The 21075-nt window shown below is 41.9% G+C and overlaps 1 protein-coding gene across 2 annotated transcripts in view; it reads right to left on the reverse strand.

Annotated features, from left to right (window-relative positions):
* The window catches only part of LOC144113913 (uncharacterized), a 48891-nt gene that overhangs the window by 12156 nt on the left and 15660 nt on the right, over positions 1-21075 (reverse strand). For both annotated transcript variants that reach the window (XR_013310912.1, XM_077647301.1), the window contains exons 3-10: positions 16417-16550; positions 15699-15766; positions 15546-15616; positions 15414-15477; positions 9378-9501; positions 6283-6403; positions 4615-4681; positions 4405-4536 (exon numbers count right to left, since the gene is read on the reverse strand). Coding sequence is in view for 1 of the 2 variants with exons in the window: in XM_077647301.1 (XP_077503427.1) it covers positions 4405-4536; positions 4615-4681; positions 6283-6403; positions 9378-9501; positions 15414-15477; positions 15546-15616; positions 15699-15766; positions 16417-16550 (781 nt within the window). In the remaining variant the exon portion in view is untranslated. The remainder of the gene's footprint in view (positions 1-4404; positions 4537-4614; positions 4682-6282; positions 6404-9377; positions 9502-15413; positions 15478-15545; positions 15617-15698; positions 15767-16416; positions 16551-21075) is intronic.

The following is a 21075-nucleotide window of genomic DNA, read 5'->3' on the forward strand; positions in this document are numbered from 1 at the left end:
CGGTACTGCATAGCAACTCGAGCAGACGACATGCTGTCGAGTTAATGCTTCTATAAGTACCACAGCACAGAAAAGTCGCCCTCTATCAGTACGCCCCAATGGATTTGATTTCTAAGACACATTGCACCACTTAGGGTTCTTTCTGCATCACAGTTGTTTGACTGTTAACAAGCAAGTGCACTGCTGCTCTATGCTAACCATTCTGTGCATCAAGTCTACGGAACATACAGGGGTATCATTTTCTCCACAAGATTCCTGCAGTAAGTTTAGAGCTCAATGCACAATGACAAAAGGTGCCAGAACTGATAGCATGCCACTTCAAACTACTCAGTCGTTTCCACCCTGCACCTTAGTGAAAGCCACTTCGGGGAGGTGACTGAGAAGCAGATGACAAATAAAAAGTGCTGTGCAAAGCACATTTAAGCAGCGTTTTTTCTACCTTAGGCTAGTGCTGCCAAAAACATGCTTATAGCAGCAGCATTAAAAGAGAAAATTAAATTTCCTCATGCTCACAGCTCAAGACCTATCAAGAGAGGCTGATAAGAATTACGATTCAGCGGCAAAAATTTTATCCCTGAAGGTGCATTGTCATAGCTTGGCCCGCTGACCGAAGCATGTCAGAATGACTTGTCTCCAGAAGCAGTCTTCGGGTTTGGTGGCAGTGAAACAGCAAGGTTTCCTGAAGCATAAGATAGCTAACCTAGAAATAGTAGTCATAGGTGGAGTTTAATCATGATGTCCTGAACCTGCAAATGGAATATGAGGGTGACATAGCGGACAGCTCCATGAGTTCTTTTACTGTTCACAGACATTGACTGCACTGCACGAGTGTTTTCACATTTCGCCTCCATCTAAATGCTGCCGCTGTAGCCAGGATACAATGCCCCAACCCTGGGATCAGCAGCCGAACGCCACCAAACCACCGTAGTGGGTCTACTCAGGAACAATGCCTGCTGGTGATAAGGCAACCAGTTGGCATTACAAAGATCAATAAAAAGAAACCACTTTCCGATATGAAGCTGTGAAAAACCATAACCATGGGAAGAAACCAATGTTTCCTTGCTGAGTAATGCTGCACGAAGCTGTGGCCAATTAAGTTTTTGAAATGCGCGAGAAAAAAAAAAAAAAGATTCCACAAACCCGTCTTTTCATAAACTTTACACCCTATCTTAACCCTTCATACCTGTGCTTTGTACCAGAAATTTTTTTGGCCTCTGAATAAATCCTGCAAGCTTTCCTTCATCTTTCCAAGTAAACAATTTCTTTGCTTTGCTGCTACTAGGTCATTAATTAATAAAGATTACTATAATAGGTACAGGCACCAAACAGCTTGATGTTTATATTGCCATCCTTCCAAGCTCATCTTATGGCACCTCATGGTTTGCACACCATATTCACCACTGAAGAAGTGATTCGCTGTTTACCCTGTCCAGAATGGTGCCCAGTAATGCTGAAAGTTAGTGAAATTCATTCCCGAGACCCCCAACATCGTAAGTGTCCAAACACCCTTTCCAAGAGCAATGACAAAGCCCACGTTCCGGAAACAATTTACAACAGTGCTTTGCCTGACATCCCTCCAGGCACCAGTGACCATCTATACCAGGTATACCAGGTAAAGTTAGCAAAGATTTACCAAGGCATAGTTGGTGGAGGCAACTTGAACCATGTTGCAGATCAATGTTATATAGTAACTCAGAGTATTTTTTATCTTGTTCAATTCAGTAATTAAACTAAAAAAATTTAAATTTCACCTATTGCAATTCCAGCGCAAATTCCAGTGCCAAATTGTGGAGCATCATGAAGTAAAGTGTCTAATTCCATCAGTGTTTATTTTGATTTGTGATGTGGATTAGTTTTTTCCACGTTGAAAAAAAAAGTGCAAAATATGAAAAAAAATCATACGTGGGCTTGCTCTCACGCACCATGACAACAGCGCTCTTAAACGCGAAAATCATGAATGTGGACACATCGGAATTGTGCCACGAATGTGACGGGGCGAAAGCAACTAAGTGGGTGCGGTGGCAAATTTGAAAGTAGTGCCTGTGACCTGGCCTTGTTCAGTGTGGAAAACAGTGGGTGCCCTAGTTCTTGGTAGCTATACACAGACTGAAACGCTAAGCTGCATTCCTAGTAGGTGGACAGCATTTCGCACTTGGCATCTCGCATGTGGCGGCTTTGCATTCCAAATTGCTCTGTTTCTGAAATTTTTTACTTTTCTCTGCTGCAATAGATGAAACGCTCCACAAATGACTGGAATGCCCTTTAGTGATTCGGCCTACATATCGCTACTGGAAGCCAGCGCGCCCACTATTTTCCGCACTGAACACGACCAAGTGGGTTCACTTAATGTGCGTTTCAATCACACAGCACACAGGCAATTTTGTATTTTGCCTTCATCAATATACATCCGCCGCAGCCGACATTGAACCCACAACCTTTGCTGCGATAGATGAAACGCTCCACAAATGACTGGAACGCCCTTTAGTGATTCGGCCTACATATCGCTACTGGAAGCCAGCGCGCCCACTATTTTCCACACTGAACACGACCAAGTGGGTTCACTTAATGTGCGTTTCAATCACACAGCACACAGGCGATTTTGTATTTTGCCTTCATCAATATACATCCGCCGCAGCCGACATTGAACCCACAACCTTCAGACCAGCAGCCAAACGCCAAATTTTGCTGCCGCAGCCCACTTCATTCTTTTTGTCCCATCACATTCCAGACACTACCAAATGTGACTACAGTCATGAATTCCATGTTTGAGAGCACTGCTGTCATGGCAAATGAGCGCATGGTCACGTAGGATTTTGTCATATTTTGCGTGCTTTCTTCTCAATGCAGAAAAGAAACTTATCTGCAACTGAACCTGACCCTGAAGGCTTTGATAGTAACTCTTTGGCTGAAAAGCTGCAGTTTCTCAGCTGCATTGGGAAGCACAAACTTGATAGCGATGTTCCTTAATGGATAAACAACGTGCAACTCGAGCAGTCGTTCAGAAGATAATCCCAGAAAATGGACCTGCCCAATTCCACGTCCCATGCCTGGATCTATTCAATAAAAAGTTCGGGCGACATCCGCGACTTCTTGTTAAACACATATCGGACAGGAAGGCATGTATTGCCTTTAAGATCCAGTGTTTTGTTTGGCAGCATTTGTCAGAACAGTTCAGTTTTGTCAGCACTGAATATTTCTGATCGCTGGAAGTTTGCACGAACATCTGACCGCTCCTTCGACAGCCAATAAAGGTGATCCAGACAGCTTCTGAACACCTTAGTTTCACTTGGCACAGTCTGTCAAATAACGCCGTAGTTAGTTTTGAAACTGCTGCCAAATGGTGCCATCGAGAAAGTTTTCTTTCCAGGCTGCCACGAAACAATACCTTGGGCCATCACCAAGGACATTTCTGGTGTCTCTCTTCAAACACCATGTTGTTGACCTTGCTGAATGCTGGAACTGCACTTGATGTGCTCCATAATGACGAGACTCCAATGCCTTCATTCTCATGTTGGCCTTGCTCTGCACAATTGTGCTTGTCGCACTGCAATAGATTCTAAATGTACCTGTTAACTCAAGGCTTCTTTCTACCTCTCAACCTGTTAAAATGCACCTCCATCAATAAAGTTCTGCTTCTGTGTCCACGGCTGCAGTAAGCATGTGACATGGTACCACGAATGGAGCAAAAAAAAGACACCAACTTGAACTAGTCAAGCAAGCCAGAACACGCTGTGCTAACAGGGCCAGCACTGGCCAGCAGAACCAGCCTATGTGCGAGAAGTGGAGGAAGTAGAGAACCTTACAGAAAGACAAACTGATTGGCTCAAGCACAGTATGCCTCTCCTCAAGTTACACCTTTTACACCTTTACACGGCTAGCGTTGCCAGTAGATGTTCAGGGCTACACAGCTAGAAAATATAATGGCTTCTCCTATCTGAGCCAGCATGATGATATGGCTCCACAGTTTTTAACATGCAAATAGTGATCACGGGAGCGTTGTTTTAGCACCCAGAAAAAGTGCGCCTTGTTGAAGCACGCTGCACTATTCTGGAGAACGGAATGGATGTGCAAAGATATTCTGATTGCTCAATAGAGACGTTTCAACATTATCTCGGTTCAACATACCTGGTATTTACTGTGATTCATTTAATTTGCCCACTGCATGCCAGAACACAATTCCAAACAACAACAAAAAGTGCGTAGCAAATACATGTTTCAGAAATTTTAAAAATTAACTTATCTAGAGGATTCATTTGGTCCCTGAAAATTAAAACAGCTACTTCGGAGTACATAGAAAAAAAGTTTATACACAATACTACTGCTAGCTATAAACACCTTTCAGACTAAAGAGAAATTTGTGAAATATAGACAGCACAGAAAAATTGTGGAATGAAAAGACTTTACCTGTTGCACATCATCAATAGGCCCAAACCATGACAAGCGCTTCAGTTGAGTACGCTCACGCGAGAGACTGCTGTAGAATAGGTGGTGACGCTCACTGTCCACTGTACCATTCAACACACCCAACAAGTGGCTCTGCAATTTTACAAGTGAATTTCTATGGTAATTTTGTACTGACTTTACAATGCATTTATGTATACCAATTTTACTTACATTCACATTCCCGTTTATAATACATTGAAGAAGCCTTTCATTGCATTGCTTTCGCTTTTCCTTGATGCTGCCATAACAGAACAAAAGTTATGCAAGGTTAGTGCGAAACAATCTTTCAAGAAAGCATTTGGTTACACCACTGTCACACATGCACTTTCGATCATTATCGATACAATCGAGATCGAACTCAATGCAAATTTGGCTTTGCTACATGGACCACTAGATCATTCAAGTGCAATCATGCCATATCCTGCTCGACTCGACTATTCCTGCAATCGAGGGCAGCTATCGTCACGCTCAGGAAACAATCAAATGCAAAATAAAAATTAAAAAATTATGGTCGATTTGTGTAGTTAGGCCAAATACAACTTAGGTACACTACTAGTTTGGTTTTCCCTTCAGTTCCGGTGTTCAGATCCAGTGTTCACAGATGGCAGTTGTTTGGACAGCAATAATGGCTTGTCTATGCATGCAGAATGAGATGAGTTAACCCTCTCTGGCTTCTGCTTCTGACATTACACTACATTCTGTGTGAAATAGCAAATTCTGTGGCCTACTACAGAAAAAAATTATACACCATGCAATTCACGATTTTGTTTACCAATATCATTGTAGAAAAGGGTGTCATAGTCTTCTGATTACTAACAAATTACACTGTTTGTTGCTCTTTATTACATTATCTCAATTTAATGTCTACTTCTGCCTTGTTGCCAGCGATCCGTAACCCAGGGCGAAGACTCGTCAGGAAGTATGCTCTGCCTTCTCCCTTCTGCTTCACCCCATGTTCTGTGTACATAAGCACATGTCCAAAATAAAGAAGACTGAAGATTGAAGAAGTCCACGCTAGCACATCCGTGCAACATGCTGCTCCTGACACAGAAGTTTCTACATTAGCATACAAAGAACACAAAGCAAAACTGATGTTACAACATCCAGCCATTATACCACAAGTTTTTTGCCTCCAAAATATCTCAATGTTTTCCGTTTTTCTTCTAAATAAGTAAAGCATTACTGCCTTTTCTTTTACATGTGCAATTACATAAGAGCTGGTAATTTAACATCGATAAAGGTAACGCACCAGGCAGATGGAATTTTTTAAGTCAACAATGCACCTGCACACAGAATGGCTGTTTTGTGAAATGTATTGCTCTACTTCAGATGACCTTAAATGTAGGACTATTTTTTACTTCTTTCAAACCTCTTCCACCAAAAATCTACTTGACGGAACATGTACACAAACTATTCACTGAAGTGAAAAGAACAGAAACTCCTGTTATGTTCTGTCACAGCACTTTATGTCAGAATGGGGAACAAAATCATTAGTTGTAGAATCAATGAGTAAAGGTTTAACGGCACTAACGCCTATGAATATGATGAATGTTAATGAAAGTTAATTTCTGCATGTATCAAAACTGATATGCCCATATGAATTACAAACACAGCAGGAGCAAGTGAAATGCTGTCACAAAGAATGCTAGAGTGAAGGGCCCTGAAACAAACCCCTGTACAGTTCTGTCATAGCATACCGGAAGTTAATTTCTGCATGTATAAAAACTGATGTGCCCATATGAATTACAAACAGAGTAGGAGCAAGTGAAACGGCGTCACAGATAACATAGTTAAAACAGAGGGAAGGGCCCTGACACAGAGAAGAATTTGCGCACTTACCGTGCTGCTACTTCGTCCACTGCATCTCCTGCACCTTCTGAAGCCAGGCCAGAGTCTGAGCACAGAGCATCCAAGTAGAAATCGTCGCTGTTTACAGAAGGTGGTCCCTCTGTAAATGGCACTGTGAACAAGCAAAGGCCAGAGTAATATAAAGCAACCTTCAGTGTCCAATGTTTTCTAGTGTGTTAAAGGAAATTGGGAGGTTTCTAGGCTGCACACAACCATATCACCAATACCTACTAGCCCAAACATGACAAAACTAACAAACTTTCCCTAGGCAATGTGCCAGCAAAATTTTATCACTAAAGCATGCTTTGTATAATTCTGGTCACACCTGCACACTGTGAACAAGCCAAGGCCAGAGTAATATAAAGCAACCTTCAGTGTCCAATGTTTTCTAGTGTGTTAAAGGAAATTGGGAGGTTTCTAGGCTGCACACAACCATATCACCAATACCTACTAGCCCAAACATGACAAAACTAACAAACTTTCCCTAGGCAATGTGCCAGCAAAATTTTATCACTAAAGCATGCTTTGTATAATTCTGGTCACACCTGCACACTGTGAACAAGCCAAGGCCAGAGTAATATAAAGCAACCTTCAGTGTCCAATGTTTTCTAGTGTGTTAAAGGAAACTGGAGGTTTCTAGGCTGCGCACAACCATATCACCAATACTACCTACTAGCCCAAACATGACAAAACTAACAAACTTTCCCTAGGCAATGTGCCAACAAAATTTTATCACTAAAGTATGCTTTGTATATTTCTGGTAACACCTGCACATATATCAGCTGGCTCTATTGCAGGTAGCATACAAAGAAGCACTATCTTCAAATAACATGCCGTAGGGTCTGTGTGGACACTTGAACATAATGAACATAATCCCATTTGTGATGGCCTTGCTTGTAATACTCTGTCATTAAACTGAGTCTCAGATAGAACAACCATTTACTAAGTAACCACATGGAGGGGGGGGGGGGAAGGGTGCTGGGTGCGGGGACCACAAATTCTCCACTTGCCTGCGGCTCACCTTGCAACAGCAAGCGCTGCAGAGTGCAAGCCAACTGCAGTAGGCTGCGCTCTTGGGAACAACGGAATATGACGTGCTGACACAAATGGAATTTGTTGCAGCTAAAGCAATTATGGCAACTAGCAACTGGAAAGAAGTTTCTCGCTCACGACTCACCAGCTGGGCTATGAACGAGTGTTCACCCACGCTATTATGGCAGGGGAGAACCTCAGAGGCCATACAGGATCAGCTTGCAGCATATACTTCCGCAAGACTATGCCCTGCCGTTGAGAAGTAGACATGCACACGGTTGTCTAATGCAGAGAGTTCCTAATGTAGAGTTCCAGAGCTCTGCCTTAAGGTGGGAGGCCACATTCAAATCTCAATTTTTTTTAACATAACGATTGCTTATATTTTGTGTTTTAAACATTCCTTAACACTCTGAAATATGTTGAAATTATATCCGTACCTCATGTCATCAGGAAGTTACAGCCAGTTGTAGAACCCTTACACCCTGTATTTTGAGACTGAAACTAAGTTGTTTTGTCTCTAACGTTGCTGATTTGCTACAGTAAACATTTCTCCTGATAATATATTTTAACCTTTTTTATGTTATCTCCTATCCTACACTTGGTTAGATACTATTGGGGACAAAAGTCTCCAGGACACGGAAAAAGCGATCTAGGTCCATGGGTGTCAAGACTACCAACGAAATCTGCTTTCACTGGACCACATTGGAGCATATGAGTCCGACTATTGCTTCAGCAAGTTTGGCTTTAATCAACTGCCTAATAACGGAGCTAACGGCTTTTGTTCCCAGGTATGCATCCTAGAAAGTTTTAAGGCGAAAGCCTTTCTTGGCGCATGAGTGGCGTGGACTGAAGTTGTCCGCACAAACTCTCAATCATAAGTTTTATGGTAATTAAAATAAAATGTAAAAGTTGATTAAACAACAGGTGATAAGCAATATATATGTAATGATAGCAGTGACAGTTAGTAAATAGATAGTAAAAATAGCGATAGTGATAATGATAACTACTGATAGTGACAGTGCTAAAGATAGACAGTGGTAGTGATAGCAATAATGATAGCTACTGATAGTGATAGTTACTGATAGTGATAGTTAGTGCTAGAGATAAGACAGTGACAACTGCAGCGGTGGCCTAGTCGTTTGAGCATCCGCCTCGCATGCGGGAGGTGTGGGGTTCGATCCACAGTGCCGCCGGGTACCCACTGGTGATACAAAGGGTACAAGCTTTCCCCTGCCTGGTGCATGGCTTCTTAGGAGTGAAATGCTTGGGCAATGTGTCTTTGACCCCACCTTGAGAAAAAGAAAAACCGTGTGCCATGGCATTCTTTGGCCACAGATGCCCTTGCGCCATAAAAAAATTCGTCATCAGATAGATAGTGATGACGACAGTGATTGTTAGTGATAGTGATGGTGATAGTAATGGTGATAGCGATAGCGAAAAAAGGTCGTGGGTTCGAGTCCCGTGAAGGTTGTTCTGGCGTCATGATAGCCATGAACGTCAACATAGCCTGTCTCGGAAACCGATGTCACAATAACCATGAACATCGACATAGTTACACCTACTCCCTAGAACATAAAAATGAAAAAGGGAGGGAGAAAGAGGAAAGGGAAAGGCTTTCACATTTTCGCTCTTAAGCAATCCCATAAGTTTTGTCCCCAATAGTACATATCTTACCTAAGAACGTGTGTAGTTTTAAGATGGTACGCGAAGTCGGTGAAAAACAAAAGTTGACTGGTGGCGTTGGCTCCACTTGTACATTACCTTTTGCACAGTTACTTTACTTGCAGTAAAGCCATCACACAGCACTGATTAAAATTTTTTGCAATTCTTGAAATTTTGAAAAATCAAGTACAAACCCCAATGAGAAGAAAAGCTGAAGCCATTAATATCAGCAGAAGACAAATCTTTACTTTTTGAAATTTCAAAACATGAAAGCAACAAACGAGAGCCTCCTCAAAGTAAGAGAAAAAAAGAGTGTTTCTAATATCCGAAGCATTAATGACCAATCACTTTAAAAGGGCACAGGCTCCATAAAACATGACATAAAGGTTTACCTTCATCCCAGAAAAACTGCCTGGGGCCGACATTGCTACCAAGGCAGCGCTTACGCAGGTATTCTTCCACCCTTTGAACTGCCTTCACCAAAGCACCACTTGTTTGTCCTACCCGGGCTCTGCTCTATAATACGAGGCACAAGAAAATGACAGTCAGGACTTTGCAATCACCACTAAATATAAACAGAATGTGAAATCCGTGCACATCTGCACTCAGCTGTTATATCTTTAAAAAAACTCTGTCAACTCCACCTTTTTATTACCTAATTCGTTAAATTATTTTAAATTCGAGAGCATAACTTAAATGTCTTAAACACTCGTTCCGCAAATATGATAAACCTGACCATCACAAAACACCTGTTTCCTCTCACTAGCTCTGTTCTTCCATGCAAGCACACTTGTCTAGAGCAGTGCAGCGGTGTGCTATGGGACAAACAATGCGAAATCTTATTGCAGTTGATTTGTTGTGGGTACAGTGCTTGTGCTATGCAGCACCACTTGAGCGTAAGAATTACCTGTGAAAACTGCTACTTGCACTAAATTCTAACATCTTTTGCTTCGCTAGCCGCAGATTAGCACTCTAGACAAGCCTGCTTACATTCACATCAACAAAATTCACTGAGCTTTGCTAAAACATGGCTGCTATCATTGCAGATGCCACATATACAGCTGGCCAAAGAAGTTTTCAAAATAAGAATGCCAAAAACATCAGCTTACTAGCAGGCAACACATGCATGCAAAGTTACAGGACACAGCTTGCATTGTACCAGCCATTAATAGTGTACATCTTAATTCCAGGCTGTGTGCCCTGGCTCCAAAAATTGCCTTCACAGCACCTGTGTTCCAAGCACTTTTAATAGCCACAACAAACTTATACCCCAGGTGACTGGAAGTAGGAAGCAGAGAAAAGCAGTTGAGTTGCTCTTTAGTTCTTGTATACACCTCAATAACTTCACATAATAAAGGTTTACAGTTGACGACCAATTTTTCGGACTCTCTAGGGACCGCGAAAACGACCAAAAAACCGGGCAGTCCGGAAAATCAAATTTCACCAAAAAATCACGCATTTATTGCCAGTATGCCAGAGGAAGGGGTCAGTTGTATTGCACACATTCTGAAGCTCCTCATGACTGAATTTCGCCACGCGCCATGTACACAGATGACAGGCGGCGACCGCTTTCACGACCTCTGCCTGGCTGTGCTGCCCTCGGCATGTCGCCGATGAACGCACAGGTTGGGACAAAGTCTAAACGGGAAAGCGAACACGCCGTTGCGGGAACTGCGCTGCGCCTGCAATACTATGGGCCCAGAATGAGAACACGAAGATGGCTAAACAATAAGAACCACGAAACGGCCAAAGCAAGCGCTCTGTTGGCGTTGAACTTCGTCATTAGGCCTAGCAACTAGAGCCAAAATCGGCATCGCATCCAGCAATATGGACTCTGCGGTGGCTTGCGTATAATGAGAGGCATCTTGCCTGTCATCGAAACATCAGTTCTTTACGGTTTTACGATAGAAAAGTCAGAGTTACAGTGCGTTTTGCTGCAGGTACGCTGACCTCTCTTTGATGCACCACCACTTCCTTCCGCGCTCACCGTCTCCGTGAAGCCGTACGCCTCACACGTGCTTCACTGCTACCTCTTCCCATAGTCAAGGCAAAAGACACGGCACAGATGAGTCCAGCGAACTCTGACTACTGTTCAAGTTTGTGCAACGGAAGACGTTCAAGAACAGTACGAATTTGAAACCACGCGGGTGCAAGGTGCAGGCTCGCGCAGAATTTCACCATCGCAATTTAGGAGGCTCCCTTTAAGCTTGAATTTTGCTTTGTTTGATCAAGTTTTCGGTCCCTCCTGCAGTTTGAATTAATGAGGTTCCACTGTACACATTGTATGGTGGCTTGGGTATTGGCGGCGAGTGCAAACGAGGTCCGAAAAATTGAGCAGTCAGTTATGGTGTGCCTGAAATTTCAGGCACTCTTATACATTGGGTCTATGGGCCATGTCGCACTGCCGCGAAAAAATCCGAATAATCAAGCATGTCCGAAAAATCAGGCATCCGAATTTTCGGTCATCAACTGTATTCCAAAATTAAGGACTCGCATTCGCTTCCACAGAAGCTAGAACAGATACAAATAACACTAACATTTTACAAAGCATAGTGTACTTAAACATTTAGCGAAGCACCATTTTTAACCATAGCTCATACCACAATGTACAGTCTTAAGTGAGAGACTGTCAGTAAAAACAAAGCTTCAACTTTGTTAAGAAAAATGTCCCCCACACGTTGCATCTTTAAACATCTCAAAGTGATGGGTATTGCAGTGTGGCAAATCTGGACAGTACAGTCAGTGCAAGAGGACAGTTGTTTCACGACTGAGAATGTGATATACGCTCTGATCTGACACAGGGCCTGAAATTACTAGGCTGCAAGAGAAACGCTACCTTCTCAAGCAAGACTGACTGATCTAAAAGCCCATATTTGCAGTGTCATGCAGTAGCAAGACGGTCTCTGTCCAGAAGAATAAACCCTTTCATATCTCATAAAACGGTGTACACCACATTACCCACTGAGGTTAGCTGTAGACATGTAGTGATGTGACATCATAACTCATCACCAAGCAATGACGCCATTGATAAAACTGCACCCTTGAGCCTCATATTGATTCAATGGGTTTTGATAAACTTGCATGCAGTGCTCTCTTTGCCCCAGTATAAGCGCTCTGGGTGTCCACCCAGTGCAGGCTCTGCAACAATGTTTCTAACCCAGTGGAGCCAACAAGTGAGATGCTCTTCATTTTGCAGTAACATTTGTGCATAGTTGTCTTGAACATGGCACGTTTTTTTATGCCACTGTCACCAGTCCCAAAATGTGCTGCCTATTGGCTCATTGCGCTAATATGCAACAGATTCCTCAAGCATGGGGAAATGCCAAAGGGCACAATACTTTCTGCATGCAGAAATATAAACAACAAAACGTTGCTTCGTATGTCCAGCAGTGTGACAGATGCTATTCTGTCACAGTGCTCCTGTGCTGTTGCCAAAACCACGGCATAGGCTAGCAGTATGTTCCAAATACATAAAATAAACTTGAAACCACGCTTAAGTGTCATGAAAAAGTGTCACGAAAAGTGTCATGTTCTGGCTACCCCTGCGGTTAAGCGGTAGTTCCATCACTTTAGACAACACGTAGACCATGTGATGCCCCACCCTCTCACTCAAGCTAGTGCAAAAACAAACACGGCAACTGTCCTTCTGCAAATCAACTTCCACTAATGTTCTGTTCAACAGCTCCATCATTTCATTTCTGTTACTTTTTTATTGGCGTTAGCATTTCCTTGCGCAAGCACAGCTGTAAGTACTTTACCACAGTTTAGCAACCATTTGTGCAATATGACAAAAAATCAAATACTCAGTCTGAAAGAAAATAACGTAAGATAAACTAAGTGAATTTTAACCGCACATGAATACGACACTATGTCAATGAAAAAAAGTAATTCATCTGTAGGAAATAATATTTGCCAACAAAAACCAAAAACGTGCTCTAAAATAAACAAAAAAATTTGGCCAAATTTTCAGAGACTAAAAACCAAGAAACTCAACCCCAAACTGCTATTGCAATAAACATTTTTAAATGTGTAATAAGTGCTCTTTACTTTTTTTTAGTGCACTTAGACTATGTATCAGGTATCCCAGCTAAATGCAACCAAGTCCTAGGCAAGTGAAACCAACTGAGTACTGCAGAATAGGCCACATGACTTCCAACAGCATTTTTTGCACTCCACAAAGTTTTTTATTTAGTGAAGACTAATTAGCCAAAATCTTATGTATTGGTGCTGGGAAAAAAAGTATCAATACAGAAGTTGTAGATTGTGTTGAAAGACAAGGTACCATTTACACAGATCTTCCTGGCACCCTACAAAGAAAGATCACGAAACACAAAAACTATCATGCGATAGCAGTGCCACTTCAGCGTCAGAAGACGCGCTCCCTGAGAACAAAATAAGCAGCTTTGCGTTTGCAGTGCCCGCAAGATATGCGCCAGGAACTGCTCACCCATTGGCGGCCTTTCTTTTTAGGCTGGTAAAAAATTATGCAATTTCAGTCTGCTGTTCTTTAACAGTGCCCACAGCTTCCGAATTGACATTTTCTTTCCAAAGCCAATATTTAAAAAAGTTTGTTAGTTGGTTTTAACTTTTCAGAACGAAAGCAATATTCCAGACTGGGCCACACAATTCCCAACAACACTCCCTTGGTTTCACCTGCCTAGGACATTCCACCTTTTTTAAAATCTTGGTTACATTTAGATGGAACACCATGTATACTTAGCCTACTGTATTGTGTCTTTCACAACATTGTAGTAGCTGTTACAATACTAATAATGACCTCTTGCGTTGAGACCATGAAAGAGGCTATACAGCCGCTGTAGTAAAGAGCTTTGGATTAATTTCGACCACTTGGGTTGTATAGCTCAGCAAGGCATGTTGCTGGGCTAGTTGGTGTAACATTTTGAAACTTGGAAAGAAACACCTTGGCGTAAATAAATTCACACAAACAAAAGAAACAAGGAGACAACGGACAGGTGCCAGTTTCAAAATGGGTTGCATAGACCACTCACAAATTAATGTTTATGATGCAAGCACCAATCAGTGAACGACTGCGTAAAACACGAACTTTTCTGAGGCCTGTATCAATATTATACAAAAGGGTATATGCTTGAATGGCTCCCTGAGCACAAAAAAAAAAAGAAAAAGAAAACTCTGCAGATAGCAATTATGCATCACTGTTTGTCTCCTGCAGGTGTGTCTCTTGTTTCATAAAGTTATCAGTTCAAAGGGCTACCTGGAATCGCCTGCAAGGTGGATTCTCAAAAGCTTTCATAATCAAGAAATAAAAATAAATTAAAAATGAAGACCAATGTCTAAGTTTTAATTCCTTAATTAAAACGCACCCCTATACCACAACTATCAGCACCACGCTGCTGCTCGAAGATAAGACTGCGCACCTGTGTTAAACATTAGAAATGTCGCGGTCCCAACTTTCTTATCATGGTACCAACAAGTAGCTCCACCTCATATTATAATTTCTGTTGAAGAGCGTACACAATAAAGTACCACAAGTTCCAAAGTTGCAACATCACAATTAAGAAAGCCAACGTCGGCCGAGCACTTGCCTCGAGCGTATTGGTAGCTCAGCATTTCTAGCCTTTCTCATCATATTTGCCTTTCCGTTACGGGCACTCCGTACAGTGGGTGCAGCTTTCACATCTGGGCTTCATCCCATCATGAGCGCTCGTAGGTGACACCACAGCCATAGAAAACAAGAGTTTGTGGATGCGGGCTGCCATGGTGTCAATATGTGCACGATGCGCGCAGACATTCAGAGAGGTGCAAACGCAAGGTGGTGCCATAGTGTGCATAAGACTGTCGACTGCTTCTTCCAGCAGCTTGGAAATTTGGAGCTGAAGGGGCTTTTTTTGCATGAAACGAATTTTTTTGGATGTCTTAGCGATCTTCGCAGTCCAAATAACCATTCGATTTCTTTTGTTGCCAAAATTAACAGCATATTTTCATTTATTTTAAAAATGTCCAGATATTTGAACACTTGAATTTGGCAGTTTTTTGTGGCCCATTTGGCAACTTTACTTGTGGATAATTCAATTTTTTTTTCTGTTATTTGAAGTCTGAGTTAAGTATTTTAATAAACATACTGAGAAAGCAATGCACTGGAGATAACTTTAACAGCCATGCAACCAGAGATTACAAATTAAACAAACAAATCAGTGCCTTTCACCCACATTTTGTGGAGGGCAAATTATCATAATTACATCTGTACAAAGAAAAGGTTCCCAAAACAAATTTAGGCTTTGAAATATGAGAAATTCACCTCAATATGATCAAACTTCAGATAACTGAAACGAAAAACTCCTGCCCCTTAAAGGCTGAAGTTATGAGTCTATGGTAACCATTGTGCAAAACAAAAGAAAAATCTGACAGATTAAAAATGTCACAAACCTTGTTACATCACATACACTTACCAAATAAAGTCTGTTTCGCTCGGCATTATTGAAATTTACAATTTTATTGAGGCTAGCCAAGACACTGAAAGAAAGAAGAAACAATTTTAAGCCAACAGCCAAAACAAACACACACACAAAAGTTTCACGCACCATGATTCGTTTGTCAATGCATCAACAAGACGAATTCTGGCTTTTTTTTTCCTAGGCATAATTTTAGTAACCTGAAACATCAAACAATAACACACTTCAAAAACTGAACGCCACATATCAGACGAAGCGGCATTCAATTTATTTCATGCTTACGATGCCAGGCCAGTGCAGGTGCTTTTTCCATTCCACCCAGACAACATCATCGACACCAAATTCAAGTTCTGTGCACAAAAACAAGAATGCAAGAGTGAGACAATGTATAACAAAATCACAAAAGGCCAAGATGATGCGCTTCAAAACCACTCATAAAATCAGCGGTGCATGCAAACCTCTACTACCAGTCAGTAGCAGAACGGGCATATCAATGCTGAAACAGCACTGCAAAATTTGGAAGAATTCAATAACAAGAATATTTTTTATTTTTTAACATGTCAGAGCATAGCAGTAATGCTCCCCATGACCGGAATTGCACTCAGACCTGAATGACACCCTGAGCAAAAGTGTACAAATCGATTGAAGAACAACACTGCAAAAAAACTGAAAACATAATCAGATGCAATTTTTTTTAACAAAAATAGTTGTGGCAGTGGTAGTGATCATGAAAACAATATTACTAAGTTCTATATTGAATATAATAGCAAATGTCATACGATGACCTCAAGCTTACAAACAGCACAATGTGCGTGTTGGGAAAACAATTTCACTACATTGATAAGATGTGATCTTCAATGTTGAGAATGAAGTATACAAACAATGGTTGTTACAAGGCATCTTTGCTCTGTCTGTCTTGTCTATTTTCTGAGGTTTTGCTTTCATTGTTAGCCTTGATAAACTGGACCTCACTAGAAAATAGAATGGCAAAGGTACATACTTTGCAGGGGTATGGGTGGTGACCTTGTAGAGGTGGGTGCCTCATCTTCAGAGCTTAGGTACACACTTTCCAAGGGTATGGGTGGTAACCTTTTAGAGGTGGGTGCCTCGTCTTCAGAGCTTTCCTCACAGACCCTAAAACACAGTGATATAAGGCAAAGTGTGTAACAGCACTAAATAAACTATGATGTGTTAAAGGGCTTAAGACCTAGGCCACTGCTAATACTCTTCATGTTTGGTCAGTGAAGAATGGTGCTTCTTTTGTAAAGAAGATTGCAATTAAAACAATTTTTTTCACCCCCAACCCTCCACAGTCAAACCAATGATATCAAGTGTGATGCCATAATGGAGCAGACTATAATGTCTTATAGGGGAATTATTACGTGTGAGTACTGTGCCATTAATGCAAACCTGTCGAGCTCAGTGTGAGTGGTATTGATTAAAAAGTATAGATGAAACCAAGGTGCCCAGGTCCAGATGGTACTTCTCCCCGTATATTGAAGCGATGTGCCTGGCCGATCGCATCATACCTTTATCTGATATACACTAAATCTCTTACTACTTGTGTGCTACCGGATGACTGGAAAATGGCACATGTAGTTTCAGCTCACAAGGACAATAAAAAAAAAATGTGAACAATTAATTATAGGCCTATTTCATTAACATCCATCCACATTGTGCAAAACATTGGAGCATATTTTATACAAGAAAATAATGCAACATTTATTAGAAAACGGATTATTAATTAATGATCAACGTGGTTTTTGCAATGGCCTGTCCTTCACAACACAAGTGACTGTGTTTTACCACAACTTGGTATCCTAAGTGGATGAAAATGGGCAAACAGACTGCGTCTCTTTAGATTTTCGAAAGGCCTTCGACACGGTTTGTCCCCCTGTGCTGCTCCACAAACTTCATATGGCAAATATCAATCAGGAAGTGTGCAAATGGATTGCCAATTACCCACCCCAACATCGAATGTGTAATACTGAACGGTGCTACTTCCCCTTGTGTCGAGGTCAGATTGGGTGTTCCTCTGGGCTGCATCTTAGGGCCACTATTATATTTAGTTTATATTAACGATGTTCCTGCCGTCATATCTTCACGTTTATGTTTGTTTGCCAATGATTCCATCGTGCATAGAAAAATTAAAATTGAACAGAATTCTACTGGTTTGCAGACAGACCTTACTAACATTGTTTTATGGTGTGAGAAGTGGAAGATACAGTAAAATCCAAAAAAAATGTGTCTATCTGTCCTTCACGAAAAAAAAAAAAGAAAAATAGATGCATTATTGTTTGAACACTTATGTTATTAACCACTAATATATGTATAGATATTTGGGTGTGACTTTTTCGAGTGACTGTTCCTGGAATGACCATGTGAATAATATAGTTGCAAAGGATGCCAGAGCGTCAAATTTCATTAAACGAAATCTGAAATCCACATCTTTTACCCTAAAAAAGCACTGCCTACCTACATTTCATTTGTTTGACCAATACTGGAATATGCATGCTCTGTTTAGGACCCTCACCAAAAAGACCTTGACAGATAAAATTCTAAGAATACAGAATAGAGCAGCAAGGTTCGTTCTGGGGTGGTACAAGCAAGGGGAGAGTTGCACTAAAATTAAAAATGAGCTGGAACAAGAAGCGCTGTCCTCTCGCCGAAGAAAATCGAGCTTGAAATTGTATTTTCAAATATATAACAACAAGACAGGAACTAACAATATTTATTTTCAACAACCACACTATATATCTAAAAAAACTGACCACGACTTCAAAATACGAAAATACCACACTAAAGTGAACCTTTATGCTAATTCATTTTTGCGAGAACCATAACAGAATGGAACTGACTCTTTTGTAACTAGGTGTGCTGTACTAATGATCAGTTTTTTTCCAAGTAGTAACCACTCCTGCTTACATGCCCTTGGACAAAGCAGGGTATCTCTGAATAAAGAATAAAGGTGTTTGTTGCCGTGAAAGCCCAGGTAGGAGGTGGCAGTTTTCTCATCCTTTTTACCTGCCCACTCGCATTGCCACTGCTAGTACTTGCTACAATACAATTCACCTAACCGATTTCGAAACCATCCATCACGGAAAAATCAGCCAGGAAACCTGGCCCCTATTCTAAACTTAGTTCTTCAAGAAACTTGTCTGTCTTATGAAACAGTCGCAGAATGGCTAAAGAAGAGGAAGATGTACGCAGTTGTAAGGCAAGTGTGTGTGTGTATGTGTGTGTGCACGCGTGCGTTTTTGTGTGTGCGCGTGCGCGCACGTGTTTTTGTGTGTGCGTGTGCTCGTGTGTGTGTATCCCAACTTTCGTCCTTTTCGAAATCGTCCCTTGGGCGATACAAGATTAGCCAAAATGCAAGAAGTAGATGCGGCATATCTGAGCAACCTCATCCACTTCTGGCATTTTGGCTAATCGGGTGTCACCAAAAGGGGCATTTTTGAAAGGGACACAAGTTAGGATACATGCCCTGCCCTCAAGACAGTGAGGTGCACATCGCAACCGATTTGCAAATGACTCAGCGACTGCTGTTGTATGGCCTTTGAGACTACTGATGAGGCTAGTGTCAACAGCCTCAGAGGTACATTGGTTCTGGAACAATCACTTATGTTGTCAAAGCAGTTAAGATAGTGCACAGTTGTGTAGCAGCCACATTGAAAAGCAGTGATCAAAAATGCTTCAAAAGTGCGTGTAAAAGTTATCTGTTGGTGTTTTGCACTGGAAAACTAACTAATTGGCTTTCTTGAGGCCTGGACACACTACCGCACTTACTCGATTCTAATGCACACCTTTCTTCCAGAAAAAAACACCTAAAAATGGCACGCGCATTAGAATTGAGTACTAAAATGAAACCATTCCAGCAATGCCCTATTGCCACCGGCATCACAAAAATAGTGGCTTGGTATTACTTGCGCATCTATATTATGGACATCGCCTACCCCAGTTGAGCAAACATGAAAACATGGGTTGCGAAGATGCACAGAGTTCACTACGAGAGTGGGTTAATATAAAGGCAAACTTGTGTGCAGACTTTCTAAGCACACACTGACTAATGCAGCCAGCAGCCAGGGCACTGCACCTAGGGAACAAGTGCCGCCCACGCTCCCATTCAGGGCGCACAACTGCTTGGCTTGGCGCCATGCCCAGTTCACCAGGCGTGCCACTGCTGCCAGAGTTCCTTTCAGAAGATAAACGTGCCAGGGTGTTATCGAAGCGCAGCATCTTGGCATGCTGCCAAGGTCTGCACTGTGGACACCCACGAGAGCATGAAGGAATGAGGTAAAAAATTCTAACACTATTGAATAAGCTGATCTTGTGTACGAAGGCAAGTGGCAATCGGGCGACCTCAAGTGTTCCTGAAACATAAGCACGTGATTGGCAGCAGGTGCTTGATTATGAATTTTGCGAAAAGGAGCGGATTTTTGGTTCGAAAGCAAACAAGCGTCTGCAAGAAAAGTGACTAAGGCAATGGCACAGTTTGCTTGGTTCTAAATGAGAAGGTTCATTTCCTTATTGAAGCATTAAAAACTGGTGCATGTTCAAATCGAAGTCACTGCACCTTTTTTTTTTTCTGACCTTGAAAAACAGGAGCACATTACAATAGAGTAAATAAGGTATTAAACACTCACAGATCCCTGGCAGTCCTCATACCGCTCCTGGTACAGTGGTGCAGCGGTTAAGCGATGCGCCACTGCACTGCGATAGCAAGTGCTGCTACCGGTGTGGCTTGTAAGGCCCAGGTTGCTCTTCCCGAGAAACCTCTCGCGAACCAATCATTAACTGCCACCTGCCATGGTGCGCAGTTTGCTCACAATCTGGTAGGCAGGTTGTGATGACGCCACAAAATTATGTGACCTAGGTGGCCCACATGCCCCCTAGGTTGCTTCTCTGGGAATTTTTCGCTCACAGTCAACAACGCCAGATTTTCAGCGACAAGAGCTCCTTAACGCTAGCACATTAAAATGGCGTATACTAAGCAATGCGTTTTATGTGACAGCATAAGAGCTCAATTGGGACGAAAAGCCAGTGGTACCATACACTTGCCATTTGCCAAGGTTGGTACATGGAAGAGGCAGTTCCAACCTGCCACGGTTGGCAGGTGGCAAAACAAAGAGGGAAATCTCCCTCTCCTTTTATAGGGAAGAGGAGGAAGAGACCGGAAGATGGCTAAATCTAAGATTCTAATCAGTTCCAAAAGATTTGTGTGGTGATGCACTGTATTCGCAGTCATGCATTGTGTGCATTGGTAATGCATGGTATACGTGCTTTGCATGGTATGTGTGGTCGTGCATGTCAACTATCAACAAGGTTGTTATGCTCCTATTGTATTGTCACAGCTAATGGTAATTAGGCATCCTCCCCAAGTTTTTTACCAAGCAGGAGCACCACAAGACAAAAAGGCAAAAGGAGATGACCCTAGATAAAGATGGTCAACTCCTCACCTGTTTAGACAACAGGCACAGCCAGAAAGTGGTGTGGCAATGAAGCCTAACAGTAGCTCTAGTGATACACACCACTTCTGGGTTGTGTTGTATGTGTTCTGTTGGGCTTAGTGGCACATAAGCATATTAGGTTATCATATGCCAAGCTCAAGGTATACAGAAAAATTGTTTTCACTGTAACTTTATAAAAACAGGAAAAAATA

Source organism: Amblyomma americanum, chromosome 1 (assembly GCF_052857255.1).
Source record: "Amblyomma americanum isolate KBUSLIRL-KWMA chromosome 1, ASM5285725v1, whole genome shotgun sequence".
Lineage (NCBI taxonomy): Eukaryota > Metazoa > Arthropoda > Arachnida > Ixodida > Ixodidae > Amblyomma > Amblyomma americanum.